This window comes from Neofelis nebulosa, chromosome 14, assembly GCF_028018385.1.
Source record: "Neofelis nebulosa isolate mNeoNeb1 chromosome 14, mNeoNeb1.pri, whole genome shotgun sequence".
NCBI lineage: Eukaryota > Metazoa > Chordata > Mammalia > Carnivora > Felidae > Neofelis > Neofelis nebulosa.
Window position 1 is genome coordinate 20,060,195 of NC_080795.1, and position 19,998 is coordinate 20,080,192.

Genomic DNA, 19,998 nt, shown 5'->3' on the forward strand with positions numbered 1-19,998 from the left:
TGCCTTGAAGTAGTCTGACCAAGAGTGTTGTGTCTGAATCTATTTACATCTTTAGACTGAACTTCCAGCCTATGAGAAATATTCGGGATGGAAGACAAGGTAAGCAACCCCACAAGGAAATAATCAGATAAATCTAGAATGTAGAACATCCCGCAAATCAACTAGCCTTGTCCCTTCAAAAAGTCTATATGATGAAAAAAGAAAAAAACGTTGAGGCACTGTTCTAGATTATAAAACCACTAACAAGGTTAGTGGACAAATGCAATGCATGAGAAAGAACAGGAACGAATAGAAGCACCTGGTGTGGAGTGAAGCTTTGGATTATTTACTGCTTTCATCCCCTGCTGCTTTTCATTCTAGATTCAGACACAGCCGGAAGAACAGCCATTAGAAAATAAACTTGATCAGTTCAGGCTTTTCCAAAGGCAGACAGCAAGAGAAAGAAGCACGACCCCAAAGTTAAAAGTTTGCATTACTTGGGGAAAGAGTGTGAAGTGTGAGTCTGACGATTAGCTCAAGGACTTCTCTATTTGATTCTCTTCCAAACTAAAACACATCACACTAAGGCTAACACACAAAAATATAAAATACACTGAAGCTTAATGCTGAAAATATACATGTAATATATACAATGACATTATAGATACAGTATATATATATATATATTTATATGTATACTGAGGCATATATGATGAGATTCTATACATATATATATATATTTTGCGTCGTGTGTATGTGTGTGTGTGTGTGTGTGTGTGTGTGTGTGTGTGTATAAAATCTCCTGGGGAAATGTGAAAAAGTGTTTCCTTTTGATTGTTGAGTTCAAGCTTATCTGAGAGGACAGGAAAGTCTTACCTAGGTACAAGGATGCGTTTTCTTTCTTGACATTGTCATCCAAGTAGGTTGGTCCCAAGGTATAAATAGGTGTGGAACCCATTCCGATGAGAATCTGTGCGCAAATGAATAAAGCCACATAGACCCAGTGATTATTTCCTCCTGAGTCCTTCAGGCAGGCGGGAGGCTCCGAGGTGGCCGTGGAGTTGCCATTCTGACACAGGCCGTCGTTGGAGGCCGAGGCATTCAACTCTTGGATCTGGTAGGGAGGCGAGATGAAGTGAGGTAAAGCAAAGAGGGCAGCCCCGATGGCAATGAAAAGTCCACCGACGGCCAGCCACAGGGGCCTCCGACCCCGGCCGCCAAAGTAGCTGACGAACACCACCACCACCAGGCTCCCAATGTCAAAGCAGCTGACCAGTAGCCCCGACTCAGAACTCTTCAGACTGTAGCGCCTTTCGATGGTGGTGATGACACTGCTCAAGTAGCCGGAGACCATCAACGCCTGGATGAAGGTCAGGAAACACATGCAAACCAGGAAGCAACGGGAATCAGTGAGGACCACATAGAGGCACCTTCTCCCCTGGAGCGTGGCCAGCGTGGAGGACACCGACACGGCTTTGCTGACTTCCACCCTGTGGTTACATTCCATGAGCCCTGCCATCTCTGCCGAAGTGGACGGAGCAGAGGGACTGGGGGCCAACCCGCTTGGGCCCTGTTTCGACTCCTGAAGGCCCAAAGAATCTGTACAGCCAAAAGCTGCCTTTGCGCCTGTACTCGCAGGACTGAGGTCTGGCCGGCAGGAGGCGCTGTTCAGGACGGGTAAACTCTTGGACCTAAAGGTCTCTGGTTCGCACTTCTCTTGGACAGCTCCTACTGTGGCTTGCGCTTCCAACTGCTCTCCCGCCTGGGGCTGCAGCCCAGTGCCTTCGTCCATGGCTCTTAGAATTCAGATTCGATCGCTGGTCGCACTCAAGGACTCCGGCGCTTTTCATCCACCGGCACCAGGGGCCGAAGTCTGGCCCTCTCAGTCGTGCCTACCAGGGACCGGGGCCGGGGGTGCAGAGCCGCGCAGCAGGGCATCCTCACCAGCAGGGAGGCACCCAGGGCATCCCGACCGCAGATGCTGCCCCGAGGCTCCGCAGCCGCGTGCCCCGGGGGGCAGGGGTCCGCGCGGTCCTGCGTTGAGCCCTGCTGGGGGTCCACCTCGGGGCGGTAGCTCGCGGTAGGAGCCTTGCGCGTCCCGGGCGCATCCCCTCCGCCGCCGCCGCTCGGCCCGCCGCCTGGAGCGAGTACGCCCCGTGCCCAGCGTGGGGGCGCTTAGCGCTGTTGCCCGCGCCGCATACCGCCCGGCTGGCTGGGCCGGAGGCGCCCTGTCCTCGCCGCCTCCGCTTGCGACACCCTCGGGCGCAAAGATGCCAACCTGCAAAGCAGAGAGAGGGCGGTCAGCGAAGGGCGGCTGCGGCTGGGGCTGGCGTCCCGCCGCCCCGGGGGCCAGCGCTGGGTGACGCGGACGGTCCCAAATGGGACCGAGGCACGAGCGGGGAGCGAAGCCCTGGAGGAGGAAGCGGCTGCAGGCTGCAGCCTCTAGTGCCCGAACAATAAGCAGCAGGCGGTCGGCAGAGACCCTCCCTCATTGTCTACCATGGACCTGCCCCCGCCCCGCCCCTTTTGCCTTAAACAGAGCATCTGCTTTTATATGTTAATAATTATCAACCTGGCAGCCGTGACTCAGAGGCAGTGTCTTTTATTCGGCTGAACTAATTGCAACCTTTTGGTACTCCTACTCCATTACTCAAAATAGAAAATGCCCAAAAGAACAAAGGAAAGTTTTTTTGGGGTGTGTGTGTGTGTGTGTGTGTGTGTGTTTCCTTACAAACAGTACACTCCCAGTACCGATTTTAAAAAAGAAAAGGGGAAAGCTGCGTGTGTAGAAATGTGTGTACACACTTGTGCGCAGGCACGTGTGCGCGACTGGATGCGAATCCGTCTGCTCCATCAGGGACACGTATGCAAAGCCCAAAGCAGCCGCAAAAAGGTCAACGCGCTAGCCTCTTTACTCCCGACACTAAAAATAACCCCCCAGACCGAAAGAACTATTCAATTTCAAATACCAGGGGCATTTGAGGCTGCGGCCCACACTAAGTCCCAGCGCGCAGTGTCACGCGAAACCGAAAATCAGTTTGCTTTGCGGAGGGGTGGGGAAGCAACAGCCAAACAAAGAGATGCCGGCACGCTCGCTGTCACAGAGCTCGCTGGGAGCCCACCGAGCAGTCTTGGCGCCAGGAGGCCGCGGGAGAGGTATGCTGTTTACATCGAGCGCACCCTGCGCGCGTGGGCCCGGGGTGCGTGCGCGAGCGCGCGCGCACACACACACACCACACACACAGACACGCAGAGAGACCCCTCACACACGCACGCATACATACACACACACATACACACACAGGCGTGGATATCGGAGCCCCTCGCGCGCTCCCGCATCCGGCTTGAATTCAGCGAGAGCCGAAAACAGGTGTGTCCCCGGGGTAAGCCCCCACCCCTCATCTCGGGGACTCCCACTTCAGTGCTCCCGCCCGGGGTGATGTGCACCAGGTGGGAGAGGAGAGCCGGACTTCGCCGCGTTGGGTTTCATTTCGCGTTTGTGTGATGCTGCTGAGAGAAGAAAGGAGGACGGGTAAGGGAGAAAGGCGGGGAGGCTGGGCGGCCAGGGGCGGCCGCTCCGGCGGCTCCCTCGGCTCCGCCGGGCCGGACGGGCTCCCAGATTCCCGGCCTGCCGGCCGCTCGCAGCCCGGGCTTCCCCGCCGCCTCCTCGCCCGGGCGCCGTCCCGGGGAACCCCACCGGCGGCCGCGCGCCGGCCCGGGGAATCCCGGCAAACTCCCTCGGCGCTCGGCGGCGGCCAAGCCCCTGCCCGCGCGGGCACCCACCCCGCAGCGCCGGCGCGGAGGGACGCACGCTCCCCAGCCGGGAGCTCTCGGGGCCGGCGTGGAATCCCTGGGACACCCCTGCGCGTGCACACACACACACACACACACACACACACGCACACACAGCCCGCGGGAGGACGGCTCGCCGCGCTGCCCGGGCGCACCAGCCGCCGCTACTCACTGGTGAGTGTCGGTCAGAATGTCTGCCTGAGAGCGGAGCGGCGGGAAGTGGGGGCTGTGGAGGCGCGGGAGTAGTGGGGAGACGCCTGGGGAGGCAGCTTCGGTCCAGCCGCGGAGAAATCAGTGAATGAGACTGTGAGTCGGGCTGAACTCTTACCCCCACCCCTCGCCTGTCACCCAAGCCTCCCTCTCCAGACACACGCGCACAGAGACGCGCCCGGAACGGAGCAGCAGAGGGCGCAGGCGCGCGGGCGGCCGCCCAGCCCGGGCCCGGAGGCAGCTGGCCACCCGCCGCCCTTCACCCGCCCGGCCAGGACTGGAGGCGGAGGAGCGCTGAAGCCCTGAGGGGGCAGGTCTCCAAAAAAGTGAGCTGCTGAGCCAGGGAGCCCATTCTGAATAAAGAAATTATTTCTGTCCGTTTGCTCCGTGTCGTGGGCTCCCACAATGTCTAGGGACCAGAGTAGGTTGTGGGGACCAAAGATGAACAGGACAGGATCCCTGGACTGAGGAAACCTCTGTATTGTGGAAGAAATATCCCCTAAGTAGCCTAAAACAACGAGGCGAGCTCCTTACAGGATGCCACCGAAGAACCTAGTATCCATTCACTTAACTCCATCATCATTTCCAGGCAGAAGGAAAGGCGTGTGCAACAGCACGGGGCATGGTGCTACAAGTTAATAGGTAGAGGAGTTGCAGGGAGATCGCAGGGATGGAGCCGAGGAAGGACCGCAAGGGTTGCAGCGTGGAGAAGGTCAGCAAGGGCTTCACGGCTTGTGAGCTGTCTGCTGTGAAGGGCCGGTGATGTTCTGAGTCGCTCACCAGAGAGGTGTTCTGGCAGTGGTGGGTGAATCGAGGCCACGTTGAGGGCACTGAGACAAGTTAGGAAGCAATCTCTAGACAAAATGGGATGGGGTGGTGACAAGGACATGGAGAGGAGGAACTGACTAACTATACAATGAGAAGGTGGAAGTGGTCATACCTGGAAGTCAATGTAATCTGGAAGATGAGAAAACTGTCCAATGTAAGATGTCTCTCAAGTTTCATACGGGACTGACTGAGTAGATGACATCCAACCAAAACACAGGAGGAGACGTGTGCTCTTGAGGGAAAGATGGTTCTCCTTTCAGACGCATTGATTTCACCAGGAGGGTATACATGTCCCATAAGCCATTTTGATATATGATACACAGGGAGTTTGGACTGGAGATGTGAATTAACAGTCATCAGCCCAAAGGTGACAATCAGGTGAATAAGGAAGACCAGGCAGACTGCAGAGAGGAAGGCTAAGGACAGGGCCCTGTCTAAGACCACAGTCTAAGAGACGGAGAGGGAAAAAGCTCAGGGGGGAGATTAGAAGCAATGGAGGTGGGTGAAGAATCAGAGAAGTCACAGAAGCCATAGCAGCAGAAAATTCTTAAGAAGGGAGTTATTAGATGCATGGAGACCTGAAGAGAAGTCAGATAGGTTAACTGAGAAGAGTCCATTCACTGTAGCAAGTAGGAGGACACTTACTTCAAGCTGAGCTTCAAGAGAGGGAGATGGTGATCTAAAGAAGGAAGGGGATTGTCCTTCTACAACTGCCATGACTATGCTCGCCATTCCTGCCATGCCAGAGCCACTTCGTTGACCCTTGGCCGTTTCCAATGAGAATACTGTCTCCACTTTACAGACCTGATGAGTAAGGTGCAGAGAGATTAAGTAACTCGGTGAGGGCGCACAGCTGGTCTGTGGAACCCATGTGTTCCTAAAGCCCATCCTCTTAACCCTGACTGGAAGATCTCTCATAATTGTACAGCAGCTTGACTTTTCGGTGCACCTTGCATCTGTTAATTATCTTACTTTAGTCCAATAACTACCATTCACAGTCAATCCTTGGAGAACAAAATAGGCCAGCTGACACCAAAGAGCAGTTAGTGTGTGCTTGCTGCCCATGATGAGGCAACACTGGTCTTCTGGTAGCTTCCAGACTGACCAAACAAATGGGGCAAAGATACTCCTTTCCTCATCCCCTGCCACTATGCCCTCCTCCTGAGATCTCCATCAAGCCCACTGTTTCTTTTCCACAAACAAGCAGGATGACTCCAGCTCCACCCCGGCCCAAATTGTAGTCTCCTACTGCTGGTAATGTAGGCAAAAGCGTGCATCACTTCTTGCACCTAAATACTCCTCAGAGCTTAGTCTGGATCCAAACAGAATCGATCTGCCTCCTATTACATCCTTCTAAGCTCTTTGGCCCATTCTCTCCTTTCAGCCCCAGCCCCAGACGTCAGCTTTTCTCCAGCAAATTCAATCTGTTGCATTAGGTGCCAACAGACGGCTTCCCTGCTGAAAGTCAAATAATCATGTCCCTGGAACATGCTGTGTTTATTCATGGTCCATTACTGTAGTTAAACTAGAAACAACTCTAAGAACCTATAGATTTTTTTATTGCCCCTCATAGAAAGATCACGATTTACAGACAGAATCTAAAAAGGCCCAATTAGCTACCCACATCGGAAACAAGAAGAAAACATTTAGCAAGAGACACTTCTTTTGCTTTCTCTTCCATAGTTAAGTGTGACCTTGGAAAAGGCCAGGCGTGTCTCCATCAGCCCTAATTGTCAGATTCATAGAAAGAAATGGATTCACATCACGGGATTCTGCTACACCCATGGCTTATTTCACACCATGTAAGTGAGTACAGCTGCCTAAACCAGAATGTGTACCTTGTTAGGTATATTGGGATAAACTCTCTTCAAATTTCCAGGTTGCTAATGCTTCTCCTAAGTCATTAATCAGTGTAACTTACACATAAATTGCTCCTTTCCCAGCCTTCATATAATAAGAAGGTAGCCTTTGGAATTACCTACTGCATTCCATGGGCTTAAAATCTGGCTGCTCTGGAGAATGGAACAAGGAAAGTGAGAGGGAGCTTGTTCTTCACTCTCTTCTCTCCTTCCTGAAAAAAGGCTCACTTCAGAAGTCTCCCAGACACGGGGCGCCTGGGTGGCGCAGTCGGTTAAGCGTCCGACTTCAGCCAGGTCACGATCTCGCGGTCCGTAAGTTCGAGCCCCGCGTCAGGCTCTGGGCTGATGGCTTGGAGCCTGGAGCCTGTTTCCGATTCTGTGTCTCCCTCTCTCTCTGCCCCTTCCCCGTTCACGCTCTGTCTCTCTCTGTCCCAAAAATAAGTAAAAAACGTTGAAAAAAAAAAATTAAAAAAAAAAAAAAGAAGTCTCCCAGACATGTGAAGAACTGGATTTTGGTGCAGAATATTTTCTGGGCTTAAAATATAATTCACAGTTGCTATAACTGAATTAGACACTGGTTGCTTCAGAGGGGACAAATTGTATGTTTAAGTTAACTTTTTTTTCAATATTGAAACACAGCTTTATTCACAGACCCTAAAGAGGTATCGAGAGTATTAGCCTCTGTGACATATTTAAATTACATCTCTATTCTTAGTTCAAAAAAGGAATTTGTTTTGTTTTTACTTGTTTTTGTGAGAGAGAGGGGGAGAGAGAGAGAGAAAGCACACGTAGGGGAGTAGAAGGGAGAGACAGGGAGACACAGAATCCAAAGCAGGCTCCAGCCTCTGAGCTGTCAGCACAGAGCAGGACGCAGGGCTCGAACTCACTAACTGTGAGATCATGACCTGAGGCAAAGTCAGACGCTTAACCCCCTGAGCCACCCAGGTGCCCCCAAAAAGTAATTTATGATATAACTGATTTCCTCAAATTGTTTTTATTTTTTTAACTTAGTTTTATTTTTATTGAGATATCCTTGACATGATGCTTTTTAGATGTACAACATAATGGTTTGATATATGTATCTATTGTGAACTAATTGCAACGATAAGTCTGGTTAATATCCATCACCACACATGGTCACAAATTTTTTTTCTCGTGATGAGAACTTTTCAGATCTACTCCCTTAGCAACTTTCAAACATACAATACAGTGTTGTTAACTATAAGATTAAAAAGTAAACTCTTAACAGGACTTGGCATTTACAGCCTCACTTAGAAGGAAATTTCAAGCTGGGTAAAACAAAAGAGAAACAGATTTGGCCCTGGGGTCCAGAGAATGCACCCAGTCACTCCAGCCGTGTGGTTTGCAAGTGCTGAAGGAGTATCTGACCAACTGCGTGAGCTTTAGCACTGCTAGTCCCATGGCCCAAGAGGCCACGGTCCCCTGAACACTTGGACGCATGGTCACCCTCTAAAGGAGCCAAGCAATTTGGCTGCACCTCTGGGACACAGCGAGGACAAGGAGACAAGACTCTATCAGTCAGGACCTTCTAGAACCTGCCACCTCCCTTAATAAAAGTAAGCCAGATAATCTAAGGCTAGTAATGAGGAGAAAATTCCCTGTGAACAGGAGACATCTATCTCCAAAGATTCACATTCCCTTGAAAGATATTCATATTTACCACCACTGGCTCCTGGGCCTGGAAAAGGAAGGAAGTTGGACAGGAAGGGGGAAGAAGGAGGTAAGAAGAGGTGATCTGCCATGGGCCCTAAGCATCTCTGCACATTCTTTGTGGGTAGGCCAAGAAGGCAAGGCCCAGGCCATTTCTCAGTGTGTGTCTGCAGCCAGCAACCTTGAGGGATGAGCTAACATCTTCCCCTGGACAAACCAGGCTTGCTTCTGCTTCAGTGCAGCCCCCAGGCTCAATGCTCCTCTCCTGTAAGGCAACCCACTGCAGGTACAGGACGCTGCTGCATCACCTGGGGGGATTTAGTGGGCATGGGGAAGCGAACAAACATCATACAGACACTGCCTGCTGCTTTTGCCATCAGTAACAATGTCCTTTGTCTGACTCTGGAGTCTCTTCCCCCTAGCACCCATGAAACAGTAGCAGGCTCTCTTGTTAGCTTGGAAGCAGGGTTACATCCTCAACCCTACACAGTTCCCAACAGGCAACACCCAATTTTAACATTCTGACTCAGATATTAGCTTTCCTTATAATCTATAGTACAAGTTGGGTCAAGGCCTGAACTAAAAAAGGAAAATAAATACAAAGCATAAAATGAAATGAAACTGTGTTAGATATGCTTGATTGACATTCAATGTGCAGCCCCTACATTTGTTTCTTCTTGAATGACCGTCTAGAAAGCTTTAAAAAAAAAAAAAAAAACACATCCCCCAGACTCCCTTGCTGATCAGGTGATTCTGGATGAGAACTGAAGCACTCCTGTGGGTTTGGGAAGGTGGGATGAGTCACAGGCCAGCTTTTTGGCTGTCTTATGCCAGCAAGCAGGTCAGGGAGACATGTTGTTTTTCTGCTTCAGTATTCATTTGTCCAAACTCCAGCTTCTGGGTGTTGAAAGGCAGTCGTAGCACTGGGTCTCCTGAAGCGAATACACCAGGGAAGATCTTTGATTTCTAACCCCACTGCTTCCTCCCCCAGATTGTGACAGATAAACCAGTTTCCCTAGCAGGAAAGATCTACAGTGTTCCAAGAGTCATTCCTGGTCATCCGATCTAGAGATCATTTGTCTGGCCCTTCCAGAGATTTTCTAAGCATGTATCTTTCTGTAGTGAGTCTCTTTCTGCCAAAAGCCCAGAGTGATTTCTCTGTCCTACACTAAGCTAAGATTAATACAGCAGATAGGTGGTTTTTTAAATTATGGCTCACTCATCCACAATTGGAGGCCCCTCTGCCTAGCTCTCAACTCGCCTTTCTAAAGCAGAAGTCTCTTTAGGACCTATGTTAGGGATGACCTTGAACAATCGGTAAACTTCTCAAAGTCGAGATCCAGAGAGCAATGCCAAGAGAAAGCTAGAATTCCTCTCTCCTTCCTCCTTTCTCGTTTCCATTCCCTATCTGAGGACATTTTTTTTTCCCTAAACGATTGGAAAGATCCATATTCCAGCGGTGACCTGAAGGAGGTGATCATATCCCAGAGCACAGAAGAATAATTAACACAAGATAATATAAAACAACACCCTCACTGCAATGACACACTGTTGAAGCTCCCCTTCAAAGCAGGTAGAATGGCAGCACGTTCTCTCAGTTCTTTACACTTATCTAAAAGACCTGCAGGGGCGCCTGGGTGGAGTTGGTTGAGTGTCCAACTTTGGCTCAGGTCACGATCTCACAGTTCGTGGGTTCGTGGCCCGTGTTGGGCTCTGTGCTGACAGCTCGAAGCCTGGAGCCTGCTTCGGATTCTGTGTGTGTGTGTGTCTCTCTCTGCCCCTCCCCCGCTCATGCTCTGTCTCTCAAAAATAAATAAATGTTAAAAAAATTTTTTTATAAAAGACCTGGAGATCTGCTGTATGACATGGTATCTATAGTCAGCAATAATATATTGTACGCTTAAAATTTTGTTGAGGGTTGGTCTCATTGTAAGGTGTTCTTACCAATAAAACAAAGTTATAAAAAATAGTAAGTGAGGGGTGCCTGGGTGGCTCAAGTCAGATAAGCGGCCGACTCTCAGTTTCCACTCAGGTCACGACCTCACGGTTTGTGGGATCGAGCCCTGCATCAGGCTCTGCACTGCCAACATGGAGCCTGCTTGGGATTCCCTTTCCCCCCCCCCCCCTCTCTGCCACTCCCCTGCTCTTGCTCTCTCTGTCTCTCTCAAAACAAATAAATGAACTTTAAAATAATGATAATAAATGAAAGACCTGAAGCACTGACGGTTATAAACAATCTGTGGTGTATGTAAGTCCTGCTGTTAGCAAAAGGGAGGCTAGCTTCTGGACAGCGGCATCCTCCCCCGTTTCCCCACCCCCTTCCGAAGGTCTGTTGTCATCTGTGGCAAATTAACACTATTTCATCTTTGCGGTGAGCACATGGGTGTCACTTATACATATGTCATCACAACATGACGCCCCAATTCTAGAAGGCACCATTGTTTTATGCACCACTCAGAAGGAAAAAATGCTTCCAATTAGACCATGACACATGCCTCAATGATGAAAGAGAGAAAAAGAGGGCTCTGTTGCCAAACTGCCTCAGTTTCATTCTGGCTCTGCCCTTTATGCCGGTATGGCCTTGGATAATTTACTAAACCTCTCTGCCTCAGTTTTCAGGCTGGGGTTAATCACAGAATCTGTCTCACGGGGTTGTTGTAAGCAGTAAATGACAGAACATCGGCAAAATGCTTCCTTCCAAGAAGTTCTTGGAACCTAACAAACGTCAGGCATTGTTACAGATCTGTATTGCTGTCTCCCGCATTCATCTTAACCGCCTTTTTTCCTCTCTGGTTGTCAGAGGGCAGGGAATCCGAATCTTTTCTTTCATGCAGGCCGCACACTTCTCTAGGATTCGTTCCTATCTGGGAAATTATGATCAGACTGATAAAACATCATATACCCTTTAGGATCCGGTATTTGGTTGTTTATGTTTGTTCTGCTTCATTTTTCATCTTTCAACTGTGGGTACCCTTTCCTCATCGGTACCACCACCCCTACTCACAAATTTAGGAAAAGCTCAACAATAATGATCCCTCTTATTTACCATATTAGGGCTGATTACCTATTTTATGTACATTATTTCATCTTCACTCCTCAGTTTAGATTATCAATTCCATTTTAGAAGAGAGAGCTGAGGCTCAAAATGATCGTCAACTTACCCTAAATCTTTAGGCATAGAAAGTGTGGAGATCCAAAGCCAGATTAGCCACATTCCAAGACCTATGCTTCTGGCTACCTAGCTGTGTTTGCTTGGAAATGTGCTTTACATACATTTTAGGAAGTCATCGTTGATTAAGATGAGGAATGTCTCACGGTGACTGGGTGGCTCAACCGATTAAGCGTTGGATTTTGGCTCAGGTCATGAACTCACGGTTGTGGAACTGAGCCCATTTTGGGCTCTGCACTGACAGAGCGGAGCCTGCTTGGGATTCTCTCTCTCTCTCTCTCTCTCTCTTTCTCTCTCTCTCTCTCTCTGCCTCTCCCTCCCTCTCAAAATAAATAAGTAACATTTAAAAAGGGCGGGGGGGGGGTGGTGCCTGGGTGGCTCAGTCAGTTAAGTGTCTGACTTCAGCGCAGGTCGTGATCTCGCAGTTCGTGAGTTCAAACCCCACATTGGGCTCTGTACTGACAGTGTGGAGCCTGCTTGGGATTCTTTCTCTGCCTCTGCCTCTGCCCCTCCCTCACTCATGCTCTCTCTCAAAATAAATAAAAATAAATTTAAATTAAAAATAAAAAAGGATGAAGCATGCTATTGCTTTTGAGTAAAACTACAAAACAAACCACCCATCAAGGCCTGATCTCTATAATGAGTAGGCCTCATGGTTTTACAGGTCTGCCCAACTGTCCAGTCACTAGCTGTGGTTTCATTCCCAACTCATGACTCCTCCCAACCTTCCCCACATTCCTTCTGTGGAAGGCAGGAGCATGAGCATCACTGACAAGATACCAGAAATCCCATCCCTCGGAAGACTGCTCCCCACCCCCACCTCCAGTGCATTCCATAGTAAAGCTAAGAAATACCTGGCCAGCCGCTTGTGGCGAGTCAACTGGCCTCCTCTCACAGCCAGTCTTGCAAAAGAGAGGCGAAATCGAACCTAGCTTCCTGAGATCCTGAGTCACAAACGCCCATGGTACACTTCTTTAACTAAAAACACAGAAATGGAAGGGGCTGTGTGGGGATGATCAGGAGCTCAGAGCTCAAACCTCCTTTCCTTACTGGAAAGACACTCTGAAACAGCTTTCCACAGACTTCACTCAAGTCCCCTTCTCTCTTCTCTGCCTTTTTTTGTTGTTGTCAATGATATTTTTGATAATTATCTGATTGCGAATAAACTCCAAAAGTCCAGGTTGAAGTGCTATATTATTTTTTATTGGCTTTGGCATGTGTGCATAGGGGCTTGTTTTTGGCCGACTTCTAGGCTCCATTCCCTTTGGCTGTGATACTCTGACAACTGCTCCGTTTGTCTTATTGTAACTAATGAAGACAAAATGACCCAATACGAGTATAACGTACCACTCAGGCCATCAGGGAAGTGGTTTTAAAGGCTTTAGTAATCCATTTGGGAGATCACAAAACCTGCCATCAAGGAATGGGATTTAAATGACAAATGAATTGTCTATCTTTCCCTTTGAAGAAATTAGAGCTATTCGAGGCTAAGTTTAGTTTGCCTAAACTGAGGAATGACCTGACAAATGCCCATGTATATGATAAGGGAGCGTGGGATAAGCTGAGGCCAAAATGCAGGCTAACAGCAACCCCCCCACCCCAAGTGGGACATGTATGATATTCCTTGGACACTCCAGGCTGTCCCAAAACAGGAAAGGACAAAAAAAAAAAAAAAAAAAAGTTAAACTGATAAGAGTCTCCACCAGTTTACCAGAAAAAAGCAATCCCGTCATAGCCTAAAGTCCAGGAACTTCCTACTGTCTTAATGGTAATGCCTTGCTGGGGGGGGTGGGGGGGTGGCAGGTAACAACCTTAGCTTGACAACGGCTAGGCCTCCAGTAAGTGTTTAGCATGTGAAAGTCTCTTTGGAAACTCCCTCTAGACTTTATCTCCCACCCCCCAACACTAGCAGTGTGGCTCTTCCGGCCCTTGTCCCCATGCTTTAGTAAAATCACCTTTTTGCACCAAAGACATTCAAGAATTCTTTCTCGGTCACCGACTCTGGATCCCATGAACCGTCCATTGCCCTAAAACTCATCATATACAGTGGAAATATAACATCTAAACGTGGCAATCTTTTCCCCTTCTTTCAGTTGGCTTTCTTTGTGAAATTTCACACCAGAGGAAAAATGTGATTTTTCAAGCAGAAAAGAACTATTGTGAGAGTTAGCTCATTTTGGACCCAGGATGAATTTTAAACCCCAGAGAAGAAACTGAAATATGCTTTAAGGAGAAATAATACAGGTAAGCGAAAATATACATTTTCTCTCCATATTATGTTCATCCTTCTTCAAGTCTTCCCTAAAGAAGAATATCTTTGGGAAGAAAAATCTGAAACCCTGAAGACAATTTTTACTAGTCTTAGAAAATGTCTTTTCATTAATATATTTTACACACATAACAAGAAAGCAAAACTGAGAATAAGCAAAGTAATCCAAACTATCAAAGACCTAACAAAATTGGCTCCCTTATATGCCACCAAGACAGGAGCTTATCTGTCTCCTGCAATTTGAAGACAAAGATCTGATTTCCTCTAAGTGCAAGGCCCAGGAGGGAAACACTGTATGCATGATGAAGGGTCTGCATTGAACCCTGAAGAATAAGCAGAATTTGCACATGTATGCGTGCACTGGCCTCTGAGACAGAGCAGCCCTTGAAGAGGGAGATTAAAAAGGAACACTTTTGGAGCGCCTGGGTGGCTCAGTTGGTTAAGTGCTGGACTTTACCTCAGGTCATGATCTCACAGTTCATGGGTTCGAGCCCTGTGTCAGGCTCTGTGCCAACAGCTCTGATCCTGGAGCACGCTTCAGATTCTGTGTCTCCCTCTCTCTCTGCCCCTCCCCCACTCGCACTCGCTCACTCTCTCTCTCAAAAATAAACAAATATTAAAAAAGAAAGAAAGAAAGAACACTTTTGGGCACCGGTGGTATTGTTGTGGAATCCAGAACACATGAGGGGGATAAACAGGAAGTAAGAAAAGAAAGCTGGTCACCGCCAACTAAGAAGGATAGCCTCTATTCCATAGACCACAGAAAGTCATTGAAGGTTTCTAAGCAAAGCAGTGACAGGATTAAGCAGAACTTTATGAAGATGAATTTCTTAGGAAGTGGTGGGTGGGACTGGAGTGGGAAAGAGACTGTAGGTAGAAAGACCACTCCCAAAGCAACTAGGATAGTACAGGCAAAACCATGACCTTGGGTTCCAATAAGTAAGGACCAGGAATAAGACCGCTGTTGTTTTATGACATGGGATCCGTGACACCAGATTGGAGGGATCTTGGGAATTGTGTAGCCAAAAATTTACAAACCTATGGCCAAACCAGGCTGATGATAAAGCCTACATATATATGTGTGTGTATGTGGGCTTTACACACACATATATATTACACACACACACACACACACACACACACACACATACACATACACACACATATATATTTCAGTTTTCAGAGTTCGATGCCAAAACTATTCTAAACTTGACATGTTTCAGATGAAAGATCCAGATTTCTGCATTCTGGATATTTGCCATTTGCCATATTGTGTTCCAGGCCTTCAGTTACCTGCCTGGCCTGTATGAGCCTCTTAGTTTGAGATCTCTTGATTTAGGCCAATTCCTCCTGTCCTGCCACCCCTACCCCAATCTCGAAGATGAAGGAACTTCTTTCAGGGAAAGTTTCAAGGAACTTTCCAAGGAAAGTGATTTTCCTAAAGCTTCACCTGCAGAGGGTGGCAAAGTCAATGAGGAATGACATGGGACAGTGACGGTTTTACTTTGTACAGCAGCTTGAAATATATGGTCTTGTTCCTCACAGCTCTAAAAGGTAGACATCATTACACCCAAAACTAATGCAACAGTATGTGTCAACTATACTTCAATTTAAAAAAAACAAAAACAAAAACAAAAATAGAAGCAGGTAGACATCACTATCCCCATTTCATAGAGGAAGCAAAGGGTTGAGAGAGAGACTAGGTAATTTGGCCAGAGCCACATGGCTGATCAGCAGTGGAGACAATGTAAACCCAGATCCATCCTAGACCTTTTGTTACACAATTAGTGTGAGATCCTGGAGGCAGACAAACCTACTTAAAATTTGGCCAGGCCATTGACTGGCTGTGAGACAGCAGGGATGTTACTCAACCTGAGTTCAGCTTTTTGGTCTCTAAACTGACATGAACATGTATCCAACAGCAGCTAACACACAATAGGAATTACAGTTCCTATATATTGATCCTATATGTATATTACAGTTCCTATACATTGCTTACTTGGGCGGGATATTGTGCTATGTTCCATACTCCATGATAAAATGAATGCTGTTATCCACGTTTTGATGGGAAAAAAACTGAGTTTTGGCGCAGGTCATGATTTCACGATTTCGTGGGTCCAATCCCCGCCATTGGGCTCTGTGCTGAGAGCACAAAGCCTGCTTGGGATTCTCTGTCTTCCTCTCTCTCCACCCCTCCCGTGCTCATGCTCTCTCTCTCAAAATAAATAAATAAACATTAAAAAAAGAAGAAGAGGAGGAGGAGGAAGTTTGGACACAGACAAGCACAAAGGGAAGACCAAGTGAGGACACAGGGAACAGGAACATATGGATGGCCACCTATAAACCAAGGAGAGAGGCCTCAGAAGAAAATAATCCTACTGACAACCTTGATCTCCAACTTCTAGCCTTAGAACTATGAGAAAATAAATCCCTCTTGTTTAAGCCACATAGTCTGTGCCACTTTGTTATGGCAGCCCTAGAAAATTAATACAAAAATTGTTTTTTAAGATAAATATTTTAAAATTATAATAGCTAGTAACTTATTTTAAAATTCATTATTTTTAAAAGTTTATTTATTTATTTTGGAGAGAGAGCAAGTGCGGGGTGGGGGGGAGCGCATGCATTAGTGCACATGAGCAGGGAAGGGGCAGGGAAAGAAGGAGAGAGAGAATCCTAAGCAGGCTCCATACTATTAGCACAGAGCCCAACCCAGGGCTCAAACTCATGAATTGTGAGATCATGACCTGAGCCAAAATCAAGACTCAGATACTTAACCAACTGAGCCCCCAAGGCATCCCTAAAGTTCAATCTTAAATAAGTTTCAGGATTAAAAAAAAAAGTTTCAGGATTTTAACTATTTCTGACAATAAGGAAAAGTAGTTAAAACCTTTCATGATTCACTTCTCAGAATAAATTAAAAGGAAATTACTTGTGGGGCACCTGGGTGGCTCAGTTGGTTGAGCGTCTGACTTTGGCTCAGGTCATAATCTCACAATTTGTGAGTTCAAGCCCTATCTCGGCTTACTACTGTCAGCACAGAGCCTACTTCGGATCTTCTGTCCCCCTCTCTCCCTGCCCCTCCCCCATTCTCTCTCTCTCTCTCTCTCTCTCTCTCTCTCTCAAAAATAAAAATTTTAAAAATTTTAAAAAAAGGAAATTACTTGAGGAAAAACCCATGGTGCCTGTCAATCAGAGGATGTAGTCTCATAAAGCGTGTTTTAATGCATCAGAAACGTTAAAATGATTGACCGGAAAAAAATACTGTGATTTTTATATTAAAATATAATATTAAAATATTAATATTAAATTAATATTAAAAAATAAAAGCAATTTACATCAAAGTAATGTAATCCATAAGTAAACAATTTAAAAGAAGAAGGAAAGTCAAATAGATGTGCCAAATTGGAAAAGAAATGAAATATAGTATACCTGTGTCTAAAATAGAGATGCTAAGAAAGAAAAGAAAAGAAAAGAAAAGAAAAGAAAAGAAAAGAAAAGAAAAGAAGAGAAAAGAAAAGAAAAAGAAAGAAATGCTTATCACAAATCTTAGAACCTCCCTAGGATCCAAAAGTATATAAGCATCTGGAATGACCTGGAAAAAATCTGGAAAAAAGTGACAAACCCCTAACAATCAAGTGGTAACGTTATCAATGTATCCAGTTTCTCCCCACTTCAGGCTTCTCAAACTGGGGCTATGCGTCCCCAGAAGCGCTGGGCGGCCTGCTAGTAATAAAGCAAAATGATAAACATGTGCATCTTTCTAGAAATTCATCTTTATTAAATTTTGGAAATAATATGATAAACAGAGATACATCATAGGATAGAAAGAAGAACTCATATGTTATTTAAATAAACAACCCTTTTAATAAATGCAATGCTTGCTTAAGGTTACTTAGGGCTACTGGCATCCCAGACTCCCAGGGGTATGCAGCCCCCTCCCTTCGGCCAGGCCACATTTATTAAAAAGTTTAAGAAATGCCTTTATCTGATGCCAGTTTTATCCTCAGGAGAGGTGCCTTTGATTTAGAGGGCTCCAGAAAAAAAAATATCTCAATCAATCAGTTTGAAATTCTCTTAATTTTGTCTACACAACTCTGTTTCAAATAAAACATGCTAGAGGAATTATGCTATTAGGCATTCACACTTGAGAATGGATTACATCATATATTTTCTCAATACCTGAAACTAATTATATTTAGAACTTGGAGGTAGAGGGAAAGACATCTAATAGTCAGGGTTTCCCGGGGGAAAAAAGTTGCCAACGCTATTGGTTAGTTTGATGGGACTGTTTACCAAAATTTGGCAAAGTATGGGGAAGCCATTAGGGATATGAAGTACCCTGAGGGTGGTAACAATGGGATGCCACACTATTCCCACAACAGGCCTGAAGAAGCAGGGCACAGACAGCTTTCAAAAGTTGGGCATATGGAGGCTCCTCAAAAAATTAGAGACAAAGTTACCACATGATCCAGTAATTCCCTCCTGGATATTTACCCCCCAAAAATGAAAACACTAGTTCAATATATGTTTATTATTATTCAATAATATGTTTATTGCAGCATTATTTACAACAGCCAAGATATAGAAGCACCCCAAATATCCATCAATAGATGAATGGATAAAAAAGATGAGGTGTATATGTATATATATTATGGAACATTACTCAGTCACAAAAATGAATGAGATTGTGCCATTTGCAACAACATGGATGGATCTTGAGGGTATAAGGCTAAGTGAAATAAGTAAGTCAGAGAAAGACAAATGCCATAGTAGTTCGCTCATATGTGGAATTTAAGAAACAAAAAGGAAAAAAGAGAGGAAAAAAAAACAACAAAACTCTTAAACACAGAGAACAAGGGGCGCCTGGGTGGCGCAGTCGGTTAAGCGTCCGACTTCAGCCAGGTCACGATCTCGCGGTCCGTGAGTTCGAGCCCCGCGTCAGGCTCTGGGCTGATGGCTCGGAGCCTGGAGCCTGTTTCCGATTCTGTGTCTCCCTCTCTCTCTGCCCCTCCCCCGTTCATGCTCTGTCTCTCTCTGTCCCAAAAATAAATAAAAAACGTTGAAAAAAAATTAAAAAAAAAAAAAAAAAAAAAAAAAAAAAACACAGAGAACAAGCTGGAGGTTACCAGAGGGGATGAGTGGCTGGGGGGAAGTGACTGAAGGGAAATAGGTAAAGGGGATTAAGATACACTTATCATGATGAGCACTGAATAATGTAATAATGTATAGAATTATTGAATCATTATATTTCATATGAAATATATGAAACCTGAAACTAAGTAACACTGTACCAGCAACTAATATACACTGTACGTCAATTATACTTCAATTATATATAAATATATAATACATATAAATAATATATATATTTATATATATTTAGTTATATATATTTAGTAATATTTATATATATTATATATATTATAAATATATATTATATATATTTAGTAATATTTATATATATACATATATTTAGTTAGTTAGAGACAGAATGTTACAAAGCATGCCACAAGATGGGAGCTGTTGCCTTCAGTGCATGGACAAAGTCAGTCTACAGTGACCCTGCAGAGAAAAAACTGGGAAGTAAACCCAGTCTTGGGTCCTCCCTCCTCTGCCAGCCTCTGACCTCCGGCTGATTAGAAGCCATCGGAAGCCGAGAGCCAGGGAGCCTGCTGAAGCTATCTATACTACAAGTCAGCCTCCAAGGCACAGAGTGCAGGAAAGTGAAGAGTTGATCTGGAAGGAGAAACGGGTGTCCAGCATGCAAGGACTGAATGGGAAGGACTAAATGGGCAGGGAAGTGCTGGCAGGGGAGTGGAAGGGCTAAATACGGAAAGGACTGAAAAAGCTGAAACAATGAAAGAACTTGGATTCTGTTTCCAAAAACTTAAAGCTTTGGGACACCTTGGTGGCTCAGTCGGTTAAGCATCTGGCTCTTGATTTTGGCTCAGGTCGTGATCTCACAGTTTCAGGAGTTCGAGCCTTGCATCGGGCTCCGGGCTAACAGCACAGAGCCTACTTGGGATTCTCCCCCTCTCTCAGCTCCTCCCCACTTGCATTCCCTCTCTCTCTCTCTCTCTCTCTCTCTCTCTCTTTCTCTCAAAAACAAACAAACAAACAAACAAAAAAATGTAAAGCTTTAATGTTAAAAGGGGATTTAGAAAATACGGATGGTAGGTAGGTTTCTGTTTAAAGTACAGAAGAACCTTACAGATACTAGA

At 46.1% G+C, this 19,998-nt stretch overlaps 1 protein-coding gene and 1 long non-coding RNA gene across 5 annotated transcripts in view; one reads left to right on the forward strand and one right to left on the reverse strand.

Moving 5' to 3' along the window:
* Nucleotides 1–19,998, reverse strand: part of SLCO5A1 (solute carrier organic anion transporter family member 5A1) — a 299,230-nt gene that overhangs the window by 143,015 nt on the left and 136,217 nt on the right. For 3 of the 4 annotated variants that reach the window (XR_009253722.1, XR_009253721.1, XM_058699782.1), the window contains exons 1-2: nt 3,944–4,055; nt 856–2,257 (exon numbers count right to left, since the gene is read on the reverse strand). Coding sequence is in view for 2 of the 4 variants with exons in the window: in XM_058699782.1 (XP_058555765.1) it covers nt 856–1,771 (916 nt within the window). In the remaining 2 variants the exon portion in view is untranslated. Of the gene's footprint in view, nt 1–855; nt 2,258–3,943; nt 4,056–19,998 lie in introns of those variants that run through there. The other variant, XM_058699780.1, reaches the window with a different exon arrangement.
* The window catches only part of LOC131495018 (uncharacterized), a 28,737-nt gene continuing 11,674 nt past the window's right edge, over nt 2,936–19,998 (forward strand). The window contains exons 1-2 of the long non-coding RNA XR_009253723.1: nt 2,936–3,135; nt 13,602–13,752. This is a non-coding gene — a long non-coding RNA (uncharacterized LOC131495018). The remainder of the gene's footprint in view (nt 3,136–13,601; nt 13,753–19,998) is intronic.